General features: G+C 44.4%; 1 protein-coding gene across 1 annotated transcript in view; it reads right to left on the reverse strand.

Annotated features, from left to right (window-relative positions):
- lin7c (lin-7 homolog C (C. elegans)) overlaps positions 1-12,907 on the reverse strand; it is a 34,309-nt gene extending 21,402 nt beyond the window's left edge. The window contains exons 1-2 of the mRNA XM_072466648.1: positions 12,789-12,907; positions 2,323-2,441 (exon numbers count right to left, since the gene is read on the reverse strand). Of these exons, the coding sequence (XP_072322749.1) occupies positions 2,323-2,441; positions 12,789-12,825 (156 nt within the window). The 5' untranslated portion in view covers positions 12,826-12,907. The remainder of the gene's footprint in view (positions 1-2,322; positions 2,442-12,788) is intronic.
- Positions 12,908-17,641: the final 4,734 nt, after the last annotated feature.

Consider the following 17,641-nt stretch of genomic DNA (forward strand, 5'->3'; position numbering starts at 1 on the left):
TCCACCCTTTCAAATTCCCTCAGGATCTTATATGTTTCCATACGATCACTTCTCAATCTTCTAAAATCCAATGGATATAGGCCCAACTTGTCCGACCTTTCCTCATAAAATCCCTCCATTCCAGGAATGAATTACGTGAACCTTCTCTGTACTACTTCGTACTCAATTATATATATTTTCAAACAAGGAGGCCAAAACCGCACACAGTATTCCAGATGTGGTCACACTAAGGCCCTGTACAGCTGCAGTAAAATTTATATTCCATTCCCCCTGCAATAAATGCCAACATTCCATTTGCCTTCCTAATCACTTTTTCTACCTGGACACTAATGTTTTGTGATTCTTATACCAGGACACCCAGATCTCTCTGTACTACTGTGTTCTGCAATCCCGCTCCGTTTAAATAGAATACTGTGTTTTGACTCTTCCAGCCAATGTGGACAAGGTCAGATTTTCCCTTGTTATAATCCATCTACCAAATTTGACCACTCACTTTGACTGTCTATGTCCACCTCCTCTTGAAAACATACTTTCCTACCTACCTTGTCATCAGCAAATGCAGCTACCATACATTCAGTGCCTTCATCCAGATCATTGATGGAGAATGTAAATAGTTAAGACCTCAGCACTGATCACAGAGTTTAATAGCACAAAAAGAGGACTTTGGCCCATTGTGTCTGTGCTGGCCATCAAACACCTATCTATTTTAATCCCATTTTTCTGCACTTTGTCCATAGCATGTAGACTCATCCCTGTGGCACTCGACTAGTTACAGCTTGCCAACGCAAAAATTACCCATTTAACCCTTTTCATTTCTTCCTTTTAGCTAACCAATCTTTTATCCATGTGAATATACTACTCGCTACCAAATGTTCTCTTATTTTGTGCAGTAATTTTTGATGTGGCATCACATCTACATTTATTCACTTTGCTTGTCACTGTCAAAATATATTTTTTTTAAGACTGTGAATGCAGTAGCATTTATTACTAGGGAGATAGGAAACAAGGTGGGAGATGTCATGTGTAAAACGCAAACACAGCTGTAAGTCATTTATTCTGCACAATGAGTGTAATTAAATGCTTGCAAAACATCAATATATTACACAATTCCAAACAGCATTATGGTCTATTATAATCGAGTCCCAAATCAAGAAACTCTACAACTCAGAAAATGCTGCAGTTTATAATTGGAGGATTTAGGTTGTTTAGCACATCCATCCATGCAAGTCTGCCTTCATCCTGCACCTAATCGGCTGTGGGGGTTTATTTTTAGCACCTTCCCTCTGCCACGAGTCCTCTTAATATTTATTCCCTCCGGATGTTAGCACTGCAGGTCATATATCGGTCTGAGGGTAGGATAAATGGAACAGGTTACCAGGCCACTGCAAAGGATGATCGGAATCGTCACATTGACGTGGGACTGGAGTCATAAATGGTCCAGACGGGGGAAAAGTCTCTCCATGAAGGATACGAGCGAACCAGTTGGGGTTTTTAAATGGTATTTGCATGGCCACTTAACAACACTGGATTTGAGATACTTACAACCAAATTCAACATCTCACTTGCAAATAGTCTGCCCTGTAACTTGGACTCTGGATTTCTACGAGATATTCACACATGTGTTGCCCCCAAAGTCCAGGCAACGTCTCACCCTTCCCTGCTCAGGAAATTGTTCTTCATGAGCACTTAAAATCAGCACCCATGGGACTGCAAACAGACATCTGCTCGGTCTGGGGCTTAGGATATCAGAGGTATCCTCTGCCTCCCTCCTTGCTGGCCGGTATGTGTGACTGGATCATGATGCGGAGCGAGGCCAGCAGCACAGGTTCAATTCCCGTACTGGCTGAGGTTATTCATGAAGGTATGAAGGTCTTCTCAACCTTGCCCCTCGCCTGAGGTGTGGTGATCCTCAGGTTAAAATCACCACCAGTCAGCTCTCCCCCCTCAAAGGGGAAAGCAGCCTATGGTCATCTGGGACTATGGTGACTTTCAAGTTTTGTCAAAATAAGTTAAACATGAATTTCCTTTCACAAAGTCATGTTGACTCTGCCTGATCACATTATGAATTTCTAAATATCCTGCTGTACTTAATAATAGATTCCAAAACACCAAGCATTCTACAATTCCATTCTATCATTAAGAGTGGTGGGAGTCATTTTGCATTTGGTTAATATAACCATTTCATAGTTCTACTTCTGCCTGTAGATGATTTTCCTAAAATGTTTGCTTATAATAATGCATATAGGTATTATTGAGTGCATTTAAGCATCTTTCTTACTTCACTATACATGATACAGAGGGGAAAAATGTACAGGCACATACTTCTCGCACAGCAATGCAGAATTCACTTTGAAGTACTCTTTGCAAAGCCTGTAGCTTCTGGGGTGGCACTTCTCCGCTCCTCTGCAACTTCTCCAGTAGTGCAATAGCCCGGGAAACATCTGGAAAGTCAAGCACAGTTAAGTCAAGTCAGATAGAGCCAGCCAGAATTAATTATTTGCAATTAGGAAAATAGGAACATAGGACTTGGCCATTCAGCCCCTCGAGTCTTCTCAGCTATTCAATAATATTATGGTTGGTTTGACTCTGGCCTCAACTCCACTTTCCTCTTTGTCCCCATTTACCCTCGGCTCCCTTGTTTGTCACTAATCTATCCAACTCAGCCCTTGAACACACTCAATGACCCAGCCTCCACTGCTCTCTGGGGCAAATAACTAACTATCCTCAGAAACCATTTCTCCTCATCTTAGTCTTAAAAGGGAGTCCTCTTATTCTTACACAGTGTACCCTAGTTCTAGTCTCCCCAGTGACATTCTCCAAAACTCCAATGGGTACAAGCCCAACCTGTCCAACCTTTCTTCATAAGATAAAGCCTTTCATCCCAGGAATGAGTTGCGTGAACCTTCTGTGAACTGCTTCAAACACAATTATATCCTTTTTCAAATAAGGAGACCAAAACAGTGTACAGTATCCCTGATGCGATCTCACTATGACCCTCTACAGCTGCAGTAAAATGTCCTACTTTAATATCCCATTCCAGTTACAATGAACGCCAACATTTCATTTGCCTTCCTAATCACTTACTGCACCCGCATTGAGAGAGTTATGCAGCAGTTATCCGGATCTTTCGGTGTCACCATGCTCTGCAGCCCCTCTTCATTTAAATAACATACTGCCTTTCTACTCTTCCTGCAAAGGTAGACAAGCCACATATCCCCACATTATATTCCACCTGCCAGATTTTTGCCCAGTCACTTAACTTGTCTACATTAATTTGTAGACTTTTTATCTCCTCTTGGCAACTTACTTTCCTACCTACCTTTGTGTCATCAGCAAATTTAGCTACCGTACTTCATCCAACTCATTCATATAGACTGTAAACAGCTGATGCCCCCAACACTGATCCCTATGGCAGACTATTAGTTACAGTTTGCCAACCTGAAATGACCCATTTATCCGTACTGCCTGCTTTCTATTAGCTAACCAACCCTTTACCCACACTAATACATTACCCCTACACCTTATTTTGTGCAGTAACTTATGCAGCTCTTATTTTATGTAGTAACCTTTGACGTGGAACCTTATTAAATGCCTTTATGAAATCCAAGTACACCACATCTACAGGTTTCTTTTTATCCACCTTGCTTGTTACTTCCTGAAAAAAAATCTAATAAATTAGTAAAACACGATTTCCCTTTCACAAAACCATGTTGACTCTGCTGATTAAATTATGATTTCCAATCTACCCTGGTGTAAGCTCCTTAATAATAGATTCGAGCCATTTCCCTGTAACAGACGGTAGGCTAACTGGCCTATCGTTTCCTTCAGTTTCCTTCCTTTCTTCAAGGAACGCATGTTAGCTATTCCAATCGATAGGGGCCTTTCTAGAATCCATGGGATTTTGGGAGATTGGAATCAATACATTTACTACTCTAAAGTCATTTCTTTTAAGACATGATGATGCAAGCCATCAAGTCTGGGAACTTTTCAGCCTTTAGGTCTAATTGTGTTCCCAGTACCGTTTCCCTAGTAACGGTGATTATTTTAAGTTCCTCCGTCCCTTTTACCTCTTGATTTTCAAATATCTTAGGGAAGTTTTTGAAGTCTTCTACAGTGAAGACAAACACAAAATACCTGTTTGACGCCTCCACCATTTTCTTGTGTTCCATTATTAATTCCCCGACTCTCTCGCTAGAGGACAAAGCTCACTTTAGTTACTCTTTCCCTTTAGAAATACTTGCAGAAACTCATACTGTTTACATTTCTAGCTGACTTTCTCATACCCTCATTTCTCCCTCTGATATATTTTAGCATTCCTTGCTGGTTCTAAAAATCTGGTCCAATCTTCTGCCCTACCACTAAATTTCACAGAAATGTACACTGTTCCTTTAAATTTGATACTATCCTTAACTTCCTTATTTAGCCATGGACGATTATCCCTCTCAAAGAGTCTTACTTTCTCACTGGGATAAATCTTTGCTAGGTGTTATTAAATATCTCCTTAAATGTCGGCCACCGCAACTCTACTACCCTATCTTTCAATGTAGATTTTCAGTTCATTTCAGTCAACTCTGCCTTCATACTGTTATAATCACCTTAATTTAGGTTTTAAACTCTAGTCTTAGACTCACACTTCTCACCTTCAAACTGAATGCAAAATTTAACATTTTATGATTGCTGTCACCTATAGGTTATTTACAATGTGGTTATTGATTAATCCTGGCTCACTGCAGATTACCAGGTCTGGAATTGCTTGTTCCCTGGTTGGCGCTAGAACATACAGCTCTAAGAAAATGTTCTGAACACACTATGAACTCATCGTACAGCCCTGGTAGCCCGGCGGAGGATCTTGCTCATGTGGAAGGACGTGAAGCCCCCCAGTGTGGAAGCCTGGATAAATGACATTGCAGGGTTCATTAAGCTGGAGAGGATAAAGTTTGCCTTGAGAGGGTCTGCGCAGGTGTTCTTCAGGCAGTAGCAACCGTTCCTAGACTATCTCGCGGAGCGTTAGAATGAGGTCGGTCAGCAGCAGCAGCAGCAAACCCAGGGAGAGGGGGGGGGGGGTGTCTCTTTCGGGAGGGGGAGGGGGTTTTCCCTAGGGGTACTTGTAAAAAAGCATATGGGAGGGTTATTATGTGCGGGAGAAACCCATTGTATAAGTTCTGTAGTATGTTTGATTGATACGTTTATGTTCTGTTCTGTTCTTTTCTCTTTTCTGTTACGGGAGGGGGGCTTAATTGGTTGAAAATTTTTGTTGGAAAAACTTTGAATAAACATATTTTTTTAAAAAATGAACTCATCGTACAGGATACCTTTGCCGATCTGATTCGCCCCATCTATATGTAGATTAATGATGCCATGATTATTGCAGCAACCTTTCTTGCATTCCCCCACTACTTCGTCCTGTGCACTCTGTCCTACAGTGTAGGTACTGTTAAGGGACCTGTAAATCATTTCCGCAACTGACCTCTTACCTTTTCCATTTCTTGTCTCTACCCAAACTGATACCACATCTTGATCTTCTGTGCTTATGTTATCTCTCACTACTGTACTGTCATCCTTAACTAACAGAGACACCTAGCTTTCTGTCTTACTGAAACTTCAAATGTCTTTGAACATTCTGGTCCCAGCCTTGGTCACTTTGCAATGATGTCTTTGCAATGGTTACCAGGTCATATATATTTATTTCCAGTTCTGCTAACAATTCATGCATTTTGTTGCAAATGCTCTGTGAATTTAGATACAGCACCGTCAGTTTTACCTTCTTACCATTTTTGCAAGCTAATAATAATAATAATCTTTATTATTGTCACACGTAGGCTTACATTAACACTGCAATGAAATTACTGTGAAAAGTTACCGTGAAGACTCTGGCCATATCTGCAGGTGCAATCTTAAGTTTGTATGCTCTATCCCTTCCTGCTGCACTCTAGTTATCATGAGTTAAATCACTACTCTGCCTTCTTGTTTCACAGTATCCATCTACCAAATTTGTCCACTGATCAAGTTGTTGCAGACTGTTCCGGAGAGTTTATCCCAGTATAGTGCTAATCAATGCTTTCCTTGTTCTCAATTGGCCAGTTTTCCACACCAGTTTGTTAACTTTCTGCCAAGCTAACGTCAGAAATCAATCCTCCCATGGACTCAAACTTTGGGCATCTCAATGGAACTGAATGCTGGAGACAGTTCAAAAATGGAAGTGCTGTTACACAATTGAGTTATCTCATTTTTTGTTGATGTTGCAATTATTGTACATGCTATAAACTCCAAATTTAGAGAGCCCAAGGCAATGACAAAAAAACTAAAGTAGATTAGACAACTTTAATAGTTCACGTCTTTTCTAATTTAGCAATTTTTCTTGCTGCTCATTGTTAATGGGAGGTTTCATATAGCTGTATTAATTTGTCAATGGAAACTTTTCAACTTATCATTGGTACATTCCCTACGTGTTTAGTTTAGCTGGCCGCTGTTCAATGAGTATGAAATTTGTGTGGACTAGGTGCAAGTGTAACAGACATTTTGTATATTAATAAATTATATCTTTCCTCAATAAACAGAAACAGCAATTCTGCCATTTGTTCCCAGAAGAAACTGTATATTGCTGCACGAACCCTTCTATTAGCTTCTGCGAGATCTAGCGAACAAAATCCGACACCTATCTGGTCGTAACTCAGTTGCAATATCTAAACACTTCAAAAGCAAGGACTTGAAATGTTGATGCAGGTGATTGCCAAAGTAGTAAGCTTTAATTCGAATCCATTAAAAGAATTAAACAAACTATCACACTTTAATTTACACATTTTCAAACTTCCAAGGGTCTGGGCCATGCTTCACACTGTAATGCTGCAGTAAAGATTGGTCTATGGTTGAAGTGCGATATTGGACATATTTCCAAACCATTGTTTTACATTTGAATAAACCTTTTCAAAAAATAGCAAACACAGGATAAAGAAATAAAACCCTTATGTGCATTTTCTGTATTTTTCTATTAATACAAACGAATCAGATATTCACAGTATGAAATATCCTGACAATCTGAAGTAGCAGAGACAGGAACATAGAGAAAGCTTATCCCACATGGCATATTCAGACTGTACACTGCTAATTAAGTGAAATGTAAAAAAAAAGGTATCATTATGAAACCTTCATCTGAAATATCTCATTCTGCTACTCTCATGGGTGCCTGTCCTGTTTCATTTTAATGAATTAACACTTTCACTAAAATAACAGAGGATCTTCAAACAAAGTGTCTGCTAGCAGGTCCCTATGCAAATTCAGGCAATGATTCCTCAAATCACTAGATACAGAACAAGTGTGAAAATATCTACAAAATAGTTTTCTTGCCTTCATGCAATGTAAAGTTCAATGTTATAACATCAAATAATTATTCTAAAGATTCCCATTGTTAGTTCTTTGTTTCCAGAACAAAGCAGCAAATTAAAAGTTGCACAGCCACAAATTAAAAAATCTTTTGACTTCAAGTTTGATGTAACCATCCATCCTAATTTTATTACAAGTATAGCCATGTCCGAAAACAGTGACAGAACGTGCTTCAAGCAACTGAATTTTGGTTACCGCAGGAAGACTTTTTATGTTGGAATTTTTAGGAAAAGTTTGACTTTACAATGACAGCGCATCACTGTATGTCTAGGTCACGGATCCTAGAAAAGGCCCTTCGTACACAAGGTTTGAGATTGCAATGCAATGTCTAAATGACCAGACTGACACCAGCAATGTTACTGTTGTCAGTTTAGTGGGTAGCTGCACTTAAACAAATGCCAGTACAGTATTCTCCCTTTACTGCAGCTTCTTATGCTGTCATTGTTATATACCTTTCAAAGCCTTTGAGAAACAGTCCAACTGCTGTACACTATTTTGGAAACAGAAGTTTTATGTTTTAAATTGTAGCATCATGCTTTTTGGTTTCTCTGTTACAGCAATATCTATTGCATAATTTGGAATACGCTGACCATCATGCAGTTGAGTTTATTATTAGTTATTTTGCTAATGCCAATTTGTGGCCAGGCGGAATTAAAAGTAGCAGTCCACTCATTTATCCCATTTTTTTGAGATAGCACACAAACGACATTACTCCCTTTTTCATTTGCAACTGTAAAACTGGACCCAAACAAGAACACATTTTCTGCTTCACATAAATAATTGAATTTATATAGCAGTTTTAACATCCTCACAGCCAACTAGTACTTTACAAAGCCTAGTCAGTGAAACGTGAAAAACATCAGCTATTTTGTGCATAGCAGTGTGTCACAACCAGCAATAACATAAAATAGCCAGATAATTTGATTTAGTGATGTTGATGAATCTATCCAGGACACAGAACTAACTCCCTGTTCTCTTCTGAACAGTATCCTGCAACCTTTTGTGTTCACTTGAGGGGCTAGACCAGAACCACCGTTTAATGAGTGACCTGGAAGACAACACATCTGATAGATCTTTTTTGCCCTCTCTTCTGACTCATAAGGTGCTTAGACTATTTAATACAAGGCATTCATGCGGACTAGTTCTCTCTAAACTGATGGCATATTGTTAGGTTGTCCTTCGCCCCTAGTCTTAATGCCCCTGACCCAAAGATTTACCCTCAATTCCTTGCATTCCACATCAGATAATTCCATCAACTCTATTATAAGCTCCCTTAAGGCTTCCTTTTGAGGTCCTTCCCATTCAACAGTTCCAAGTACTGCAACCTCCTCAGGCCAACTTCAATAATTATTCCACTCTTAAAATCCTACCTTCAACCCTCATCTTGAAATATTGACCCAACTTTAACTTCAAGGATATCACCACCACTGAACCTCTTGCTCATCTCTTCCAGCACTCCTTGCTTCACTCCTTTCACCTGGTCTTTCCCTGAGATGGGTCAATGTAATTGGCGACATCCTGTGGGACTGCAAAGTGAAATGCATCCTCCTCAGCCTTAATCTCTCCAGTAACTTGCAATACAGTCAAGTACTTACCTCAAATACACCTGTGGCCCTCTCTATGGCCCTTTATTCTCCTGCCCAATCAAGTCAGAACATGTCCTCTGGTAGCTTCCTTTTCTGTGCCAGTGTTCTCTCCAGTGCTCTCAAAGCTGCAACCTTAACCTCTCTGTAATTCCTCATCTATGTTGTGACATAAATATGCACAAGCATGAGGTCAGCTTCCTAAGTACACCAACTATACACAAACCTATTTCTTAGCAGCATTGCCGAGGTCAAAACTGTAGGGTGGTATTAACCAGAGTTAGTACTTCCATAGTCCAAGTGCTTACTAACACAATACAGATACAGATTCTTGAAAAAAAAGTTAGAAAAGGGATATGCTCTTAAACAGTAAAGGAACACAACTTGGCAAAATTACAGACAAGGACAAGAGGCACTCTTCTTTCACACAGAAAACAGCCATGAAGGAAAAGGTCTGTCAACTGGCAAGTTATTAACTGTTCATTGCCCACATTCCCTGCTGACACATTAGAGGCTGATCCTGACGTTAATACATCCCTAATGTTTAGGGCTCTCTCCCTAAACCAACGTTTAAGCCTTTCCTTCTTTCAAAATTTCCTAAAATCTCTCAACTCCATTTTGGTTCTTTCCCTCATGCTTTACTTTGCCCTCAATGTTGTTCTCTGTCCCTTGCAAAGTACCCATTGCTTTCAGATCCTTGCACAGATCGTCTCAACAGTTCAGCCTCAGTTTGTTTTCATTTCCATGTGGTATTTCACTTTAGCAGCAAAAGCTCAATGCTATCATTTTCCAAAGTACCAATCTACAACCACATCATACCTGCCCTGATCCGGGATGCAACTCATCAGTTGTTCCCAGCTGATAAACACACTTGACATATTCAAGCTGCATTTATTTTTTATTTGGGGGTTGGTTAGCTCAGTTGGCTGGGTTGTGATGCGGAGCGACACCAACACCGTGGGTTCAATTCCTGTACCGGTTCAGGTCATTCACGAAGGCCCCACCCTCTCAACCCTGCCCCTCATCTGAGGGTGGTGATTTTCAGGTTAAATTACCACCAGTCATCTCCCAAAGGGGAGAGCAGCCTATGGTCCTCCGGGAGTGTGGCGACATTCACGGTTTATCTTTTATGACACTAATGGGCCCTGTTCTGGAACAGAAGTGTCAACCAGATGCTTGTCTCATATGCGTTCCTTTTCAAACTCTGATGTGATTTTTCCCTTCCGGAGTTTGTCAGAAACCAGGGCAAAACACCTCTTTTTCACATCCCCGCCATAAATATATTTAATATTTCTCTTCAGCAAATCCATTTCCTTTGTTAAATACGTTGCTGTCTCTAGGTCAGGTTTAAAGCTCACACTGGGAACTGAGCAGGTAGGCTGATGCGCGCAAACTCTCCCTTACTCCAAAACAGGGAAAAATGAGTGAATGTATACTGGCCAATGTTTTCCTAATTTTACATTAAAATGAATTAGATTTGACCAGCAAGCTTGTTATTTTGTAATCATTTTGTGCCTTAATTTCTCCCCCCTCCCCCCACCACCACAAAGAAATGCAACAACTTTTGTTAACAGCAGGATGGAGAATGCTGCAGTACCAGAGGGCCACACTTATCAAAAGGGTATTCCAAGCCAGCAACCTGAACGTTGGTTAGGCTCAGAAAGCTGCTGGTTCTGTTTCAATATTGCTCAAACTCTGCTTTGTAATGCATAATGAAGGATTTTCCTTACCCAAGGCATAGAATACAGGAGCAGGGAAGCTATGCTGTACACAACATCAGACAGACCACAACTTGAGTACTGCATACAATTCTGGTCACCACATTACAGGAAAGATGCAATTGCACTGGAGAGGTTTACAAGGTTATTGTAAAGACTGGAAAAGGGTAGCTATGCTGTTGTTTTCCTTGGAACAGAGGAAGACATGACTTAATTGAGGTTCATAAAATTATGTGGGACGTAGAAAAAGCAAAACGGGATGATCTATTTACCTTAGCAGAGTGGGTCAACAACCAGAGGGGCATAGATTTGCCGTAACTGATAGAAGAATGAGAGGGGAGATATGGAAACATTTATTAACTTAGAGGGTGGAACTCAGTGCCTGGAAGGTTTGTAGCTGTTACCATATCTAAAATTTACTTTGGATGTCTACTTGAAGAGCTGTGGCCTGCAGGGCTACAGACAAGGTACAGGAACATGGGATGAGACTGGGTAGCTCTTTGTTTACTGGCACAGTCTCAATGGGCTGAATGGGTTCCTTGTGTAGTAAACCTTTTATGATTCTATGTTTCAATTAGGCTGCGCAATTGGCTACTCTGGTGGAAGTTAAAAAATGTACAGCATAATTACAAGAATAATTTTGTTTTGGCCAAGATTCCTCCCTGACAGATACTTAACAACAGAACCGTAAGACTATAAAACATCCTCAGATACTTTAAGGACCATCAAATAAAGTGCGACATTGAGGTACCAAAGGTTAGGAGTGTAACTGACGAATATGTTGTTTCAAGAATGAAGGTTTTAAGCAGTGCATTGAATGAGGAATGGCCTACTCCTGCTCCATTTTAGAGGGACGAGGAGAGGTTTAGGGAGGGAATTGCAGAGCTGAGGGAGCATGTCATCTGAAGGCACAAGCGTCAACTGTGAAGTGATTAAAATCAGGGGTGCTCAAGAGGCCAGAGTATATAGGGGTAGGAGATTACAGAGCTAGGGAGGAACAAGGGCGGTGGAGGGTTTTGAAAGCAAGGAGTTTTATTATGCGTTCCGAAGAAGTCATATCGGACTCGGGGAGGCGGCGCTGCAGTGGCGTTGTCAGGAAATTATTAATCAGAGACATAGGGTAATGCTCTGGGGACCGCAGAATGTAATACAACAAGAATCCCAGGTCCCGGTTGAGGCCGCACTCATGTGTGCGGAACTTGGCTATAAGCTTCTGCTCGGCGATTCTGCGTTGAAGGCCGCCTTGGAGAACGCTTACCCGGAGATCAGAGGCTGAATGCCCTTGACTGCTGAAGTGTTCCCCGACTGGAAGGGAACATTCCTGCCTGGTGATTGCCGCGCGATGTCCGTTCATTCGTTGTCGCAGCGTCTGCATGGTCTCGCCAATGTACCACGCTTCGGGACATCCTTTCCTGCAGCGTATGAGGTAGACAACGTTGGCCGAGTCGCACGGGTATGTACCGCGTACCTGGTGGGTGGTGTTCTCACGTGTAATGGTGCATTACATTCATCCCCCACCACCTGGCCTGCGAAATCCTACCAACCGACCTGGCTTGACACAATTCACACCTCTTTAACCTGGGGTTACCCCATCTCTGGATCTGTAAAGATTTAATCACCTGCTAATGCTCGAATTCCAAGCATTGTCTGGCATCTTTGAATCTGTCTATATATATGTTTCTGGAACAGACCTCTGCGTTCACCTGAGGAAGGAGCAGCGCTCCGAAAGCTAGTGACATCGAAACAAACCTGTTGGACTTTAACCTGGTGTTGTAAGACTTCTTACTGTGTCTGATGGGGATATGAAAACCCGCCGGCACAGGCAGTCTTGGCCCTTGGGGTGGGGGATGATACCTGTCCACCACAAGGGCAGGGAGAAAGTGCCCCCCCCCCCTTGCTGGGGAGTCTACCTGTTGGAAATCTTTGTGTGAGGCACCTGGAGACGTTAGGAAGGGTGGAGGTTGGGGGGGGGGGGGGGGGGGAAGGGCAGGTAAGCAGGAACCTGAGCCCTGCTCAGTGCACACCCCCATCATCCGCCCTGATCAACTGAGATTCACATCTACAACGGAGGCTGACTCAAATACCGCAGGGGGGACGACACACGTACCTCGGTCCAGGCGGATCGGCTCCATCACCAGCGCCATTTCCAGAGCCTTCCACCAGGGGAGAGAGCCGCTCCGGAAGTGACGTCAGGCGCGCCGGGCCCCGCCCACAGGCGCCCCGCGCCCGCCCGCCGCAGCGTCACCCGCAGGCCGGGAGGGCGCATGACATTCAGCTGGAGCCTGGTCGACCCCCTTGTCCAGGGTAGCTTGGCTTGCCCATCCTGCTGCTGGCTGTGGGGTGATGGCAGATTTTAACTGCAGAGTGGGGAAAGCAGGTTTTAAACTCAATGGACTTCTTGAGGAAGGGAATTGGATTTGAGGGAATTATCAGTCAAAACAAAAATGCTGCAGAAAATCCATCCCCTCATTTTAAAGTCGCACATTCTTTCCACTTTAAAATGTATTTTTTTAAATTTACACTTTTAATTTTATTTTAGAGGACACAATTCTTTTTTTTTTCTCGATGAAGGGGCAATTCAGCGTGGCCAATTCACCTATCCTGCACATCTTTTTGGGTTGTGAGGGTGAGCCCCATGCAGACACGGGGAGAATGTGCAAACTCCACACGGACAGTGGCCCGGGGCCGGGATCGAACCCGGGTCTGTGGCGCCGTGAGGCAGCAGTGCTAGCCACTGCGCTACCTGCTGCCATTTTTAATATAATTTTTAACACTACTGCCGCAATATATGGTTTGAAAACTTGCATCATCATGGACTTCTTCATGCACACTTTACGTGGGGGGGGGGGGGGGGGGGATACAGTCACTGATCTGGGATTTTCATGGTGGTGCCCCTTTAATTGGCATGGAGATAGGTTACCTGTCCAATTGAGGGCGTTATCGAAACCACCCTGCTTGAAAGGTGCAGCAAGCTGCAGTAAAGAGTAAGTAACTAAGGGGGCGCTTCAACATGGAGGCACCTTTTCACCAACCTTGTACAAAGTTAAATTAAGTAAAGAAGTAGCAGCCAGGCCAGCAGTTGGGGGGGGGGGGGTGAGATGGTGGAGGGCGTGGTTGGCAGCGGATATCCCTCTGCAGGGCAGTCTGACTGGACCATCCAGGCAGGCAGGGAGGGCGTCTAAGCCCACCTGGAGTGCTGGTCCCCTCAACCTGAGTTGGGTTCCCTTCTCCAGGCAGCTAACCTGGCCCCAAGTAGGGTTAGGAAACTGGAGCCCAAATGAAAAATCCCAATTGACTAGGATGAATTGGCCTCTTCAGTGTCTGTGTTCTAATTGATTTACTGCCTTGCAAGGGTAAGGGGGGTTCGGTATCTCTGCCAAGCCCAAAACTCATCACAATCAAATGACCAGCACCAGAAACAGGTGCAGGCAGCCGGCAAACCGTTGACGGTATTTTCAGGCCACGTCCTCCTCCGTTTTGATGTGTTAGGCAGGTCGGTTCGGTGTTGACTGCACTTGATGCAGCGATGCGAGAAACAGACCTCTAACACTGTAGAAGATCCAACACGGTTTTATTGAACGATAGAACTAACATACATATTTAACTGTGGGTCGACACTATACTGAACTGACTGGAGACCTTGTAGTAGCCTGACCAGACTTACTAGCTACCGCATGGTCTTTGCACTGTGCTAGCTCGTGGACTCTGACTGTCTCAGTGGCTGGGTCCCGAGAGAGCGGGAAACCTAGTGCCCTCTGGCTTTATAGTGGTGATGTCCTGTCTGGTGATTGGCTGCACTGTGCTGTGCTTACCGGTCATCCTGTGTGTCAATCACTGCCTGTCTGCACTTCATTATATACATGCGTGGATATTATGACATCTCCCACTTTAAAAAAAAAATACTAAGGTGTGGATGCTTATAAATATATATATATTTATGTGCCTGACTATATACAGAAAGATGTCTAAACAAACGTATATACATAGGAAGGTTGCGATAGTGCAGATACATGGCAAACAAAATGATATTTACAGAGGTCCAATTGGTGAAGTCACAAAAATGTACAAAAGCTCAGTCGATAGATTTAGTCTTTGTGGTGGGCGATGAATTCTTATTGATCGCCGCAGAGGCGGATTAGGAGCCGCCTGCGCTTGGAGAGGCGGGATCGCTGGCATCACGGTGGGCGCGTGGACCAGCAGGATTGCTGGTAGATCGGTGGCCTTGTGGTCGGGTACGTCCGGAGGAGGCCTCGTAGGCGGCGGGGCACACCGGTCAGGTAGCGGGCGTGGAACTCTTCGCAGTGCCCGTCTGTTGCGCCGTAGCAGGGAGCCATCAGCCATGCGGACAAGGAATGATCTTGGGGCCACTTGTTTGAGCACAACAGCTGTGGCTGACCAGCCGCCCTCAGGCAACTGGACACGAACATGATCAGTTGGGGCCAGCTCGGGCAGATCCGTGGCATGGGCATCGTACGTGGCTTTCTGTTGGGCCCGTGACTTCTGCATTTTCTGTGGGACCGTGAGGTGGTCAAGGTCGGGAACATGGATGGCTGGATCTGTGGTCCTCAGAGTGCGATTCATGAGCATCTGGGCTGGAGACAACCCAGTGGACAGTGGGGTCGCCCTGTATGCCAGCATCGCCAAGTTAAAATCGGAGCCTGAATCTGCAGCTTTACATAGCAGCCGCTTTACAATGTGGTCCCCTTTTTCGGCCTTCCCGTTTGACTGCGGGTAATGGGGACTGGAGGTAACATGACGGAAGTTATAGGACTGTGCGAAGTCAGACCATTCCTGGCTGTAAAAGCAAGGACTATTGTCGCTCATTACCGTGAGCGGCATCCCATGCCTGACGAACGTTTCTTTGCAGGCTTTGATTACCGCCTTCGACGTGAGATCGGACAGTTTCACTACTTCTGGGTAACTGGAGAAGTAGTCGACCAGGAGTACATAGTCACGCCCCTTGGCGTGGAAAAGGTCTACACCTACTTTGGACCTCGGAGAGGTCACAATCTCGTGCTGCTGCAAGGTTTCTTTGGGTTGAGCTGGCTGAAACTTCTGACAGGTAGGGCAATTGAGGACTGTGTCGGCAATGTCCTGGCTGATGACCAGCCAATAGACCGCCTCCCGAGCTCTGCGTCGGCATTTCTCGACCCCAAGGTGACCCTCATGGAGTTGGCCCAGCACCATAGTACGCATACTCTGAGGAATTACGATTCTGTCGAGTTTCAGAAGGATTCCTTCCACCACCGTCAGGTCGTCTTTTACGTTATAGAACTGGGGACATTGTCCCTTCTGCCAGCCGTTGCTGAGGTGCTGCATCACGCGCTGCAGCAGAGGATCCTTGGCTGTCTCCTCACGAATTTGGACCACCCCTTCGTCGGAGGCCGGAAGGTTCGAGGCACACAACTGCATTTGGGCTTCTATGTGACAGATGAAGTCACTTTGTTCATGCGGCGTGGTAATGGACCTGGACAGGGCATCTGCGACGATCAGCTCTTTATCTGGCGTGTAGACCAGTTCGATGTTGTAGCAGCGTAGCTTTAGAAGAATACGCTGTAACCGAGATGTCATGTCGCTTAAATCCTTCTGGATTATGTGGACTAGAGGCCTGTGGTCCGTCTCTACCGTGAATTTCGGCAGGCCATAAAATTAGTCGTGGAACTTGACTACCCCTGTTAGGAGGCCCAGACACTCCTTCTCAATCTGAGCGTACCGTTGCTCAGTGGGCGTCATGGCCCTGGAGGCATCCGCTACTGGAGCCCAGGACGCGGAGTCATCCCGCTGAAGGAGCACTGCCCCAATGCCGTCCTGGCTTGCATCAGTTGATATCTTGGTTTCCTTGGTTGAGTCGAAGAATGCTAGGACCGGGGCTGTCGTGAGTTTTGCTTTCAGCTCGCGCCATTCCTCTTCATGTGGGCAGCCACTGGAATTCCGTCCACTTTTTGATGAGATGGCGGAGGGCCGTTTTGTGGGATGCCATATTGGGAATTAATTTCCCGAGGAAATTGACCATTCCGAGAAGGCGGAGGATGCCTTTTTGTCTTCCGGGGTCTTCATGGCGTTGATCGCCGAGACCTTGTCGGCGTCTGGCCGTACGCCCTGCTGCGAGATGTGGTCACCTAGGAATTTGATCTCCGATTGACCAAATGAGCACTTGGCCCTGTTGAGCTGAAGATCATGTTCATGGATTCTTTGGAACACCTCCTTGAGGCGAGCGATGTATTCCTGGGGCGTTGTGGACCAGATAATGACATCGTCAACGTACACTCGTACCCCCTCGATGCCCTCCATCATCTGTTCCATGATGCAATGAAATACTTCGGAGGCAGATATGATGCAGAAAAGCATCCGGTTGTAGCAATAACAGCCAAACGGGGTGTTGAACGTGCACAGCTTGCGACTGGACGCATCCAGTTGTATTTGCCAAAAACCCTTGGAGGCGTCGAGCTTAGTGAAGAATTTGGCATGAGCCATCTCATTGGTCAACTCTTCTCGTTTTGGTATCGGGTAATGCTCCCTCATGATGTTGCGGTTTAGATTCTTAGGGTCAATGCAAATGCGAAGCTCCCCTGACGGCTTCTTAGAAGAACAAAGAAAATGACAGCACAGGAACAGGCTCTTTGGCCCTTCCAGCCTGCGCCGATCAGATCCTTTATCTAAACCTGTCGCCTATTTTCCAAGGATCTACTTCCCTCTGTTCCCCGCCCGTTCATATATCTGTCTAGATGCATCTTAAATGATGCTATCGTGCCCGCCTCTACAACCTCCGCTGCCAAGGTGTTCCAGGCACCCACCACCCTCTGCGTAAAAAGCTTTCCACGCACATCCCCCTTAAACTTTCCCCCTCTCACCTTGAAATCGTGACCCCCTTGAAATTGACACCGTCACTCTTGGAAAAAGGTTGTTGTTATCCACCCTGTCCATACCTCTCATAATTTTGTAGACCTCAATCAAGTCCCC

Source organism: Scyliorhinus torazame, chromosome 10 (assembly GCF_047496885.1).
Source record: "Scyliorhinus torazame isolate Kashiwa2021f chromosome 10, sScyTor2.1, whole genome shotgun sequence".
Taxonomy (NCBI): Eukaryota; Metazoa; Chordata; class Chondrichthyes; order Carcharhiniformes; family Scyliorhinidae; genus Scyliorhinus; species Scyliorhinus torazame.